Source organism: Sorghum bicolor, chromosome 1 (genome assembly GCF_000003195.3).
Source record: "Sorghum bicolor cultivar BTx623 chromosome 1, Sorghum_bicolor_NCBIv3, whole genome shotgun sequence".
In the NCBI taxonomy this organism is placed as follows: Eukaryota; Viridiplantae; Streptophyta; class Magnoliopsida; order Poales; family Poaceae; genus Sorghum; species Sorghum bicolor.
This window is the reverse complement of record NC_012870.2, coordinates 78620215-78632266: the sequence shown is the minus strand read 5'-3', so window position 1 is coordinate 78632266 and position 12052 is coordinate 78620215. Positions and strand designations below refer to the sequence as shown.

Here is a 12052-nt window from a genome sequence, read left to right as displayed (position 1 = left end):
GTTAATTTTCATGTTTTTTAAGAATCTTGGTTGGCCTGCCTGGGTGGCTGCTTGTGCTGCATGTCAGCACGTGTACGAACCAACAGAACGAACGCTGGGCCGCCTATAGCTGGGAAAAAGAAGCTTGCTGATTATGCCTTTCGCTGTGCTGGCGCTTACGTGGATGGATAAGGGCAACGCTAGGAGATGGATGTGTCATGTGTCTTGTTGACAAATCGGAGGAAGTGGTCGTGGCGCCTTTTCTTCTCCGGTGGCTTGACAGGCAAAAAGCAAAACAAGACCGCAAGCCAGCACGTGCATGTACGCACGCTGGGGCTTGGCCCGCGGTTTCTGCCCCTGTCCCGGCGCCGGCGGCAAGCAAGACCTGCTCTGTGTCGTTCCTTGCGGGCTTGTGGGCTGTGGCAAGGACGGGGAAGCTGCATGTCGGTGGACGATTCACACTTCTTCACACCGACATCCGGTCCGTTCCAGAGCATCAGCACACCGGATCACCGGCACACAGGGAGGGAAGAGGGACTGGACTGGACTGGACTGGACTGGACTCGGATCCCCGGGATGGCAGTATGGAACACAGACGCCGGACGCCGTACCGAGCCATTCAGATCTGGCCCTGTACGCCCGCGACAGAGGCCGCGGATAGCGACCCGCGACGCCATGCGCGCCTCGGAATCGCGTGGTCAGGAGTCCAGGACCCCGCAAAAATCTCCATCTCCCCGGACCTGACCATTGCCCGCGCCGGAGCCGTCAGCTGATTTCCGGTTCGGTTGCTGCGGTATGGTGTCCCGAACGTGTCCCCCGGTGGCAACAGGGAAGGAAGGCTCCAGCCTTGTCAGGCCGCGCTTCGTTTTGGATCGCCTGTGGATCGGACATAAACTGACTCAGCTTCGTTTTGGTCTTACGGTGATGGTAACGGTACAGATGGACTACGGAGTCCGTGTAGCATGCACTAGAGAGCTCTGGATTCCTTCTCTTTTTTTTTTGAGAGAGAAATGAGATGGATTTTTTTAAGAGTATAATCTGAAACGAACGGTCGGTGGACGACGGTGGGGAACGTCTTCTTCGGATAAGTAATCGTGCTCCCGAATATAAGTCACCGATATAAACAACAATACCCAGACATGCCTAGTGGGAATGGAAGCATAAGCATCTGCTACGACTACAACGTCTGTTCCTTCCTTCGTCTCAGCGTATCGTGCACCGTTGATATCCGGATAAGCGTATCATTCATATTGGAAGAAAAGAAAGAGGTAAGCGTGTCGTTACTACGGTACACATCCTTTCAGTTGGCAAAATTTTAGGTTTTCAGGTACCGTAGCACTTTCATTTGTATTTGACAAATATTATCCTATTATAGACTAAGTAAGCTCAAAAAATTCATCTCATAAATTACAGATAAACTGTATAATTAATTTTTATTTTTGTTTATATTTAATATTGAATGCAAATGCCGCAATATTTAATGTGACGGAGAATCTAAATTTTTTGGTGTTTTTTTTTGAAAACTAAATAAGGCTTTTTTTTGAAAATAACTAAATAAAGCTTTACTCCTAGAGCTAGAGGTAACTAAAGTCTCGAAAAAAAACGTGCAAACCCACACATGTACATAGACAATACTCCGTCGAGGGCGACCTCTCGATTGCCGCTTCCTTTTGCTTTCGAGACGTCGTGGTCGATGGCATGGCTCCGCAAAGCAACGCCGCAACTGCTCATCTGCTCGATCGCGATCGCGATCGCGCCGTGAAAGCGACGGCCGGCCTGTATGATTCACGCGCACATTAACTCTACTGCATGCTTGTCTACTTCACTGCTGCCATCGACGTACGTACGTACAGTAGCGGTGCACGTACGTACAGCTCAGAACTGGAGTGAACTGAGCCTGCCGATGCTGATGCTGATGCTGAGCGTGCAAGGGGGGTATAGCGACGACGCCATCCTCTGCAGGTCGATTAGTTCCTCCTGCAGCTGGTCGCCGAACTGAACAACTTGAGGGCTTTCAATCATCTCGTTGTCGACTTCGGGGCTGCAACAAAAACAGCTAAGCTAGTGGCTTTGCTTTGACTCCTTTGAGCGAGCGAGTATGACAGTATTTACTCTGCTCTGCCCCCAAATGATTTTAGCTGAACGAATCCACTCGCTAATAATCCCGCACACTATTGCGCGCCGCAGTGCGTGTGTCTGTCTGCTCATCTACACTGCATGCGTCTGTATATATATATGCGCGCATGTGCGTATTACGGGCTTACGGCTAGCAGGACAGCTACAGGCCTACAGCGTCACAGTCGAGTTACGTTTGTGTCACCCGCCCGTCAGCGTGCCATGGTTCAAACGGTGACGATGCACACGCACGACCCAAGCAAGTTGGCCGTGAACAGGACAAAGGACGTCACTGCTTTGTTGGTGGCTTGTAGGGGCATGTTTTCTCTTTGTCGTGACGGAAATTTTATTGTTGCTTCCGTTTAGGGCGGTCGTTTTACCTCCATCTGTTTTTTTTCTAATTAAAAAAACCTAGCTCTGATGAACACGTACGTGGCAATTCTGTGCCAATAATATCAGTCTATCACTCGTTCAACTTCAACGCTGCGTCATGAAACTGGAATACTACGCATTGACGTTGTCATAGAGGGTGTTGAACGCGTTAGTAGAGCGCGCTCTCTCTCTTTGAACGTGATACAGATACGAATGGTTAAAGTACGCAACTCCACATCGTCTTGTTCGTTTTGCTGATAAATCACGTCAGAAAGTAATATTAGATTCGGCTAATATGTTGAAAGAAGAAACTCCTCATATATTGTATCTACGCACATTGCTTCGTAAGGTTTTGAGAGTGATAAAGCCTATGGCTGCTTCCGCTTCTTCCTATAACAATTCTTTTTAAAAACTACTACGATCACGCCACGTCGTGGCAAGTTTATATGACTTCAATCTAGAAAGATAAACACCTGAAAAAAAACTAGAAAAATACAGTAGATTTCAGCATAAACTCATCGACTGGTAGCTTATTTGTCTAAATTTATATGTCGAATCTACTAATTATTCAATAATGTTTTTTCCTCGTAGCAATTGGGTGAATTTGACTTTTCAGCCTATGATGTGATTATTTTAAAAGAGAAGAACAATCTCTGAAAAATCTTGTATCGACATCCTGTTAGGCCTTGTTTAGTTCACCCTAAAAACCAAAAACTTTTTAAAATTTTTCATCAAATCGAATCTTGCGGCACATGCATAAAGTATTAAATATAGATAAAAATAAAAACTAATTACACAATTTATCTATAATTTGCGAGACGAATCTTATAAACTAGTTACTCTATGATTAGACAATGTTTGTCAAATACAAATGAAAGTGCTGCAGTATCGTTTCCCAAAACTTTTTGGCAACTAAACAAGACATAAGTTCTGACCTCTGCTGGTGATTCCCACCCCTCCTTCCCATCACGCTGTGCTTCTGCCATGTGGGCCTCGAGGACCGTCCTTGTGTGCGTGAACCCACCTGTCCCCCGCTGGACGCCTTGTTCTCCGTGGATGTCTCGGTGGCTCGCCACTTGCCCCCCGCTGGACGCACTACGGACTACGGTCACGGCGCCAGGCCGCCAGCCAAATACTAATCTCAAACGCAAATAAAGTGCGCTTAGACTTGGTGCCGTTTTTTCTTTTTCCCGATCATGTGATTGATCATGTGGCTGAGAACGCGTCAGCTCAAATCTCTCCTCTCTCTCTCTCTCTCTCTCTCTCTCTCCTAATGCGGGTTACCGAACAACACACTGCACGTTTCTGATCTGAACAAAAAAACACGCGAGTCTTGAATGGCACCGACCGTGCGCATTGTTTCATTCAGCGAGACGCTGCAGCGGGCGCCCTCACAGGCTTTGCTAACGGACGATGACACGTGGGGTTCTCGTGCGGGTGGGGCACCGCTGTCTGTGGCCTGTGCTGGGTCGGGCTCGTTTCCTTTTTTGTTCGGTGGCGTCTGGCGTGGACGACGCTGGTACTGTGACGGCAGGAGCAACCGAGTAGGCAGTGCACTCTTCCTTTCTGCACCCTGGGTAAGTCCATAAATACAACTTGACCCTCGACGCAGTGGAGAACTTGCTCGCGACGCGCGGTCGACATCTGTAATTCCAATACAACACGCTGCAAAGCCTGAAAGCAAAACTTGCTTGATCAAGAAAAGAAGGACGCTTTTTTGTGACTGCGGATAATAAATTAATAATAAAAAACTTCGGTGTAAACCTTGCAGTAGGATTCTTTAGGCACTAAACATACAATAGGATTCTCAAAAAGTTACACGTGATATCCCAGACGTATGTTACATAACTTCTCAGAAAGCTGCACAAGCTATACATAAAGTATATATACACAGACAAATACAAATACAAATACACTCAAGTTGAAGTTTGACTTTCTAGATTAAAGGTTGTCAAAATCAATTCTAAGGTGAGACACTTTAACTTCGATTTGTTCTAGATAAACAAACCATGAGACCCTTTTTTCAAGACTAACTGTATCTGTCGCTGAACACAGATACAGCCAGCACCAGAGCAAATCGTTTTTGACTCGTCGCCGTCGTCGGAGCCAGTTCGCCGTCAGCCTCCAGACCACTGCCGGTTTCTCTGTCGGTGTGCAATACTCCGGGACTCCGGGGTCCCCGCCGCAAAAACGTCCCCACGCAGCTGCATCGCACCTAACACCTCCTCCCCGCCCGTCCGCCCGCCTATAAAAGCCGGCTCGTCCCCTCGCGCTCCTCTCTTCTCCCCATCTCCATTTTTTTCCTCCCATTGATTTTGCATTTTAGCCCCTCAGGAAGCTCCGATTTCGCGCCCGGTCCGACGGCCCGGTTCCTAGCGTGCTCTGCTCCGATCGAGCGCGCCGTCCCGTGGGGGACCGCTGCGAGGCCTCTCGTCCGGCGGGTGTGGTTCTCGGCTCGGTTCCGTTTCTTCCCGCACAAATCTCGTCTTTTTTGGTTCAGATTTGGATTCTAGGCGCCCGTCTGGGTGTTTCTCGTGTGTTTCGGCTTCGGTTTCGCCGATTTGGTGCCGGATTCGGTGGGTTCGGGCCGCATAGCCTGGATCTCGGGCGCAGGTCTAGCGCTAAGAGCCCTCAGATTGGGGATTTCCTGCCGGAGGAAGCTTTTCAAGGGAGCTAGCTGCAGCAGCTCTTCTAGTCTCTGAAGGTTTCACCGTTCGCGGTGGAGAGGGATTAGCTTGAGGAGTAGTTTGGCAGGCTCGTTTATTGCGTGGGGTTTTGGGTAGATTTCGTGTAGTGGTGAGCAAAGTTTGGTGTCAAGTCTGGTGGTGGAAGCCCTCAAGCTGGAGATTTCCTCCCTCACGACGCCGAAGGAGCACACCGGCTTTGGAAGGAATTTCCTGACATCCCAGAGGTTTGCACTTCCTCCTCCTTTTGCAAAGCTAGATTTTCCTTGCTAGTCTTACCTTGTACAGTTGTACTGGCTAGTATTGGTTGCTGATTGAGTCTTGTGAAATGTCAGGCTGCCGATTTCCTCCCTCCCAAGAAGCAAAGCAAGGGCTTTCTTCTAGAGGAGCTCTTCCAGTTCTTTAAGTTTGTGGGCCGTGGCTATTTAATCTCCATCTGCATCCCAAGTTATTCACAATTCTGTGAGACTGGGAACTCCGGATTTGGTTTCGATAAGGTGTTCTGGGAATGGGGAACCAATGCCCAAACGGGACCCTTGGGAGTGACTACTACAACCGCCCCGCGTCTAGGTTCGCTGATGGATGCCTCGACGACGATCGGTACTCTGACTTGAAGAAGTTTGACAAGCCATGGCCTGAGGTGAACTCATTTAAGCCAACTGCTGCTGGTATTTTGAAGAGGGGATTGGATCCGACGGCTATAACTGTCCTTGAAAGGAAGACGGAGGACCTAAGGGAACATTATATCATTGGTCGCAGGCTTGGTCAAGGCCAGTTTGGCACAACATACCTCTGCACCGAGATCAGTACAGGGTGTGAGTATGCATGCAAGACCATCCCAAAGCGCAAGCTCATAACTAAGGAGGATGTTGAGGATGTGCGCCGTGAGATCCAGATAATGCACCATTTGTCAGGCCACAAGAATGTTGTTGCCATCAAGGATGTATATGAGGATGGGCAGGCAGTGCATATTGTGATGGAGCTCTGCGCCGGTGGGGAACTCTTTGACCGGATTCAGGAGAAGGGACATTACAGTGAACAGAAGGCTGCAGAGCTTATAAGAATCATTATTAGCATCGTGGCTATGTGCCATTCCCTTGGGGTTATGCACCGTGATCTAAAGCCAGAGAACTTCCTCCTTTTGGATAAAGAAGATGATCTGTCAATAAAAGCAATTGATTTTGGTCTATCTGTGTTCTTCAAACCAGGTAGGACATCAAATTTGATGTGTATCAAGACATTCTTTATTTATTGCTATTTTAAAGCTACAATTAATGTCATAGTGTCTACACGTCTACTTTGCTTACAAGATACTGTAGCTAGATAGTAGTGATGCAGAATATTATCGTCTGCAAGCATCCTTGAACCTGACCCTATGAGCAACAAACTAGCCTACAACACTAAGCCATGACCTATGCATTGTACCATCTCACTGATCCGAAATTCATACAATTCTTTACTTCAGTAGTGTTCCTGCTTGTTATATGGAATGTCTTAGACCAATAAGTTGCCGCGTGCTATGTGCTTATGCCCCCTGTTCGTCAAGGCTTATTGTTGTTTATAAGGCTCAGTTCATATCAATCATTTTTGTGTTCTATGTGTGATTTGTGATGGGTTTATGGATTAAACCTGGATTTAAACTGCAGGTCAGGTTTTCACTGAGCTGGTTGGAAGTCCATACTATATTGCTCCTGAGGTACTACACAAGCGGTATGGACCGGAAGTGGATGTGTGGTCAGCTGGAGTGATGCTCTATGTTTTGCTTAGTGGGGTGCCACCTTTTTGGGCAGGTTACTTCTATTCTCAGGTGTTATATTCAGCCATTCAGGGCAACTACATTTCTGAATTGCTAATGAATATGATTTGTTTTACCAGAGACACAACAAGGTATATTTGACGCTGTTCTGAAGGGACACATTGATTTTGACTCGGACCCATGGCCTAAGATATCTGAAAGTGCAAAGAATCTCATAAGAAAGATGCTCTGCCCTTGTCCTTCAGAGCGTCTAAAAGCCTATGAAGTACTACGTAAGTATATCTTAAATCTTGCCTGCATCTTCAGTCAATTCAGTTGCTGCTGTCTAGCTGTTAGCTCTGTTTGCAGCATAGGTTATGCTCCTCGCATTGTTTTAGGAATTGCCAAATTCATAGTTCTTTACTGGTGAAACTGAAATATACGCTTGCCAGGCCATCCTTGGATCTGTGAAAATGGAGTGGCCACTGATCAGGCTCTTGATCCAAGTGTTCTCTCTCGGCTCAAACAATTCTCTGCAATGAACAAGTTAAAGAAGTTGGCTCTGAGAGTGAGTATTTTATTCACTTCACTACTTTCATCTTTGTATTGCAATCATGATCATGCATGTTTAATTGAACTCTGTACGCGTTTTTTTGTTGTGCCTTATCATTTGTCCCTTTTGGATCTGGAAATGTTTTAAACTTTTCACTGCATATGTATTTGGCATCTTCTGGTAGACAATTGCCTTGATCTCATTTGGACTCTACCTTACAAATTTTAGAGTCGAACCTACATACATATTCCAATTAACACAGTAACTCATACATGATAATAAGTGGTCATGCAGTTAGTTGCCTCCATACGAGCTACAGCATTTTCAGGCTGACCACCCTGATTCTTTTCACTCTACGTGGGGATACAATACAATGCACTAATTATGCTAGGGTTTGAGATTCAGTTCAAAATACTGGAATATGCATTATAACATGTTGGATTCAATTTTGTTTTGTTGCCTTTGATTATGCATTCTCCAATTTCCAGTTATGTCAATATTAGATGTTAGTTTTTCTGACTCTTTATGTACCTTCAGGTGATAGCTGAACGACTTTCTGAGGAAGAGATTGCTGGGTTAAGACAAATGTTCAAGGCAGTGGATGTTCAAAATAGAGGTGTAATTACTTTTGGTGAACTTAGACAAGGTTTAAGAAGATATGGTACTGAATTAGAGGATAGAGAAATTAGTGATATAATGGAAGCGGTAAGTGTAATTAGTCGCCTTTAATTTAATTCAGTAACCAAACCATGCATTTGTGTTACATGACCTGCTGTTAGCCCGTCAATGCATTTTTTCAACACCTAAGGAAAAGTACCTAAGCAATGCATTTATTACATAATAGCAACTCTCTATTCTTGTATGCCATGCATCTGTTTTTAGATAATATCTGCTCCACTGAAGTGCTTCAGCAAAAATTCTTGAATCTTTCGCAGGCTGATAAAGACAATAATGTGACCATCAATTATGAAGAATTTATCGCTGCAACTGTGCCTCTTAATAAAATAGAACGTGAGGAGCACTTGATGGCAGCTTTTACTTACTTCGACAAAGATGGAAGTGGTTATATCACAGTTGACAAGCTTCAACGAGCTTGTGGAGAACATAACATGGAGGACACATTCCTTGAAGAGATAATTTTAGAAGTTGACCAAAACAATGTAAGTTGGTTGTCTTACTTTAACCACCGTATTAATGCCAAAAGAATTTTAGCACTAATGTCCATTGCTTGGGGGTACCTAAACATGTCGACCTCATTCGAGACCTTTGAGTCATGTGGGGTCGCATTGTAGGAAAACATTGCAATGGTTCCTTATCCTGAATTATATTTTACATTACTTAATAGAATATATAAACACCTTTGGTCGCTGGGCATCAAACGTCACACCACCCACAGCTGTCGATTTCAGCTACCATAAAGGATAGAAAAAAAAGTAAATATACTTGGACTCTGTCATTGCCAATCCAGTGACACAGCATTCACCTTTTGATCTTGAATTTACTCGTGAGAATTCTCCTACGGTCCTACCCGATAAGTTTCCTATGCTTGGCTATTTTTTGGCATTTGACCTGAGAAAACAGCAGTATATTACAGAATTATATGACCTGGATAATATATGGTGAAAACCACGTACAGTTGTTAGGACTACCAAGTACTAACAATGCCTATGCTGAGTTTTATTTTACTGTTTAACTAATGCATGTGCTGATGCTCCTTGTGTCTGCTTTTCAGGATGGTCAGATTGACTACGCTGAATTCGTAGCCATGATGCAAGGCGACAAAGTTGGACTTGGGTGGCAACCAATGGAAACCACTTTGAATGTAACCTTGAGAGATGCACCTCAAGTACACTGTCACTGATGCAATCGCCATGTACAGATTTTGTTCTCTTCTCTTATTTCATTGTTTCTCCACAACCCGAATTCTGGTTGTTGTGACATGTACGAGAAGAGAGCAAATCAATCAATTCATTTAGTAGTATTTATCCCAAATAAGTGTGGGCTGGCAAGTAGTATATAGTTTGTCATGAGAGACACTAGTATATATATATATATAGTAGTGGTATATATTGGTTTATGTAGCTTGTGATCCTGTCAAGCGATTCAATCAAAATACTAAAAGAAGTGCATTCAGTTTGTTCGTTTTGTTACAGGTTGCATGAAGATGAAGGGAATTCTGTTTTCTGTTGTCATGCCGCTTCGAAATGTGCTAACGCAACAGTGCAACGAATTTATCATTTTATTTTACCGGTCAATGCCGTATAAGTGATCATTTTGTGATTACACGCTACGCCTGCAGGCACATGTTCTGCCAGTTTTTGCATTTGGGAGCCAAACCAGTTGGCAGTTGATAGGCACGCTGCGGGAAACCAGTTGCTACGCAGCCTAGCAAAAAGGCAGTCGGCCGAGCCGGATGCACGAGATGCTTCGGCCTACCAGCCGGTGAAGTCTGAACGAAACCGTGGGTGAGGTGGTAAACAGCGGACGCTGCTTGGTTGCGCAGGCGCCCCCGCCGCTCCGAAGGCACGTTTTTTGGTCTGAATCCTGAACAATTTACTGTGCGGTTCTGGAAATTCAATGTTTTGCTAAACGCTAAACAGCCGGTAACCTACTGTTTAATCACCGTTTGAACTAAACCTCCATTTTAAACTGGATAAAAACAGCCACTTAAATCGAAATGGTGTAAGAGATTTAAACGATTGTTAAGACATATGCAAGATGTCCATTTACACGGAATAATCGTCTAAATGATTGTTAAGACAAAGAGTGCTGAGATTAGACAGCCAAGCAGGCAGTGTGCCTTCGAAGATGCCAATTTTTCATTTTGCTCGTCAAGCAGCGCGTTTTGTTCTTTGTTGTATTATGACAGTGTATGGGTATGGCGGCCAATTGGCTCTTTCTATTTATCTACGTACTCTACACAGAATCTGGCCGAACCTGGGTGAAGTCATTGGCCCCGAGGTTAAGTGGTCTCCGTCACCCGGCGCTCGTGGGCGGCTGCGATCTCCTGCGAGACAAGAGCAAAGCAATGCAGGGTTAATCTCTGAACTCACACTGGAGCTGAACTGTACAGCTATTTGTGTCGATCGATCGCTGGAACTGGAACACTTGCCTTGACGTCTCCGTCCGTGGACAGAACGCACCGCGACGTGACGGCGGTGCCGCCGCCCAGAGCCCAGCCGACCTCGCACAGGAACTCGCCGTCGCCGAGCTCCTTGAACGCGCTCCACAGCTCCTTAGGCAGCGTCACGACGCCCTCCGCGTCCCTCAGCACCTTCCTCGGCTCGTCGGGCGACAGCTCCGCGAACTTTCCCTTTTCAACACTCATCACCCACTCGTCAGTGAAACTCTAGCTCGCCAACGCGCTGATCAATCATCGGCCGATCGGCGAAAGCTCTACTCTGCTCACCGTCTCGGGGTCCAGCTCGGTGGAGAACCTCGCAGCGGCGGCGTCCGTGGTCTCCCACTGCCCGATCACCTCGGCGACGTCGAGCTTCTCCCCCGCCGCGAACGCGGTTTCCCCGACGGCGCAGCCGCCGAGCTGCTCGCCGTCGCGGAACGGGCCGTACCACTGCTCGGCGAAGACCTTGACCCCGCGGAGCCGCGCCTCCCTGCCCAGCGCCACGGTCTGCACCACCCGGACCCTGCCGGCCTCCTCGGCGGGCGCGTCCGGGCGCACGACGCAGTGCTCCACCTCGAGCACGGGCGCGGGGCCCCTGGGCCACGCGGCGACGTAGGACCCCGCGGCGGCGTACGCGAAGGCAGCGGCGGAGGCGGCGTGGCGCTGGTGGGAGGTGTGCACGGTGGCGGCGTCGGCCTCGCACCCCACCGTGGGGAGCAGGCGGACCAGGCGGTAGTGCAGCGCGCACGGCGTTGCCGGGTCCGCCAGCGTCGGGCACTGCGTCTGCCAGTCCACCACTTGCACGCCCCACTCGCGGTACGCCTCCGGGACCACGTTCTCCGGCAGCTCCACGGGGTCGCCGGACGCCGTGAAGTCCGCGCCGAAGCCGTCCCACTCGCCGGACACCCGCGCCGCGAACTCTGCCCACTTGCTCTTATCTGCCCGCCCGCGCGTGGGTTCTTCATCCATGCATCAAGGTCGTTACAAAAGGAGTATATAATATGTATGTATATCCGGCAGAATCTATCTTTTGCATTGGAGGGTGTGCCGTTATGGGTCATGGGTTTAGTGCTTTTCTTGACGAGCATCATCTTACGAATAATTCGAAGAAAAAAAAAAGCATTGCGGACAGAACATTCCATGAACATGCTCCCAGCTTATATGCGTTCCACAATCCACACTTCCACTAGCAAGAGCCAGTAGTTAATAGCAGGAAAGAGCGTGTAACCTGGCGGCGCGCCGGCGGTTGTCGCAGCGTCGGTGGCAACGGTGCTGGAGGTCTCGGGAGAGACGACTCGCAGTCCCGTTCTCGCCGGCCGCCTCCGTGATCGAATCCCGGAGCAAGACGGCGATGGCAATAAGGACGCTGCGGCCGACGGCGGGAGGAGGGCGCGGTGGTGGTGAGCGTCGGGGAGGAGACGGGGTTGCGCAGAGAGAAGCGGCATTATTGCAGAACGGGATCGATCAATGGGCCTTGGCTTTTCTACGGTGGT

The 12052-nt window shown here is 47.8% G+C and overlaps 2 protein-coding genes across 8 annotated transcripts; one reads left to right on the top strand and one right to left on the bottom strand.

The window, feature by feature from the left end:
* Positions 3747-12043, bottom strand: LOC8061441. Of its 7 annotated transcripts, XR_002454290.1 has the most exons (6): positions 11788-12043; positions 10848-11518; positions 10551-10751; positions 10376-10445; positions 8922-9007; positions 8720-8847 (listed from the first exon to the last, which is right to left on the bottom strand). XR_002454290.1 is itself a non-coding variant. In XM_021463448.1 (5 exons), the coding sequence occupies exons 1-4, from the start codon at positions 12002-12004 to the stop codon at positions 10401-10403; spliced, it is 1134 nt and encodes a 377-aa protein (XP_021319123.1). In that variant the 5' UTR covers positions 12005-12043; the 3' UTR covers positions 3747-4140; positions 10376-10400. The 7 variants fall into 7 exon arrangements, 6 of the variants coding, with proteins under 6 accessions (XP_021319123.1, XP_021319112.1, XP_021319126.1 ...); XM_021463448.1 differs by lacking the exons at positions 8720-8847; positions 8922-9007 and adding an exon at positions 3747-4140; XM_021463437.1 differs by lacking the exons at positions 8720-8847; positions 8922-9007 and adding an exon at positions 7289-7418.
* LOC8085698 (calcium-dependent protein kinase 7) lies at positions 4738-9588 on the top strand. Its single transcript, XM_002468542.2, has 8 exons — positions 4738-5377; positions 5486-6358; positions 6797-6940; positions 7026-7178; positions 7338-7453; positions 7976-8143; positions 8374-8598; positions 9171-9588. The coding sequence occupies exons 2-8, from the start codon at positions 5659-5661 to the stop codon at positions 9297-9299; spliced, it is 1635 nt and encodes a 544-aa protein (XP_002468587.1). The 5' UTR covers positions 4738-5377; positions 5486-5658; the 3' UTR covers positions 9300-9588.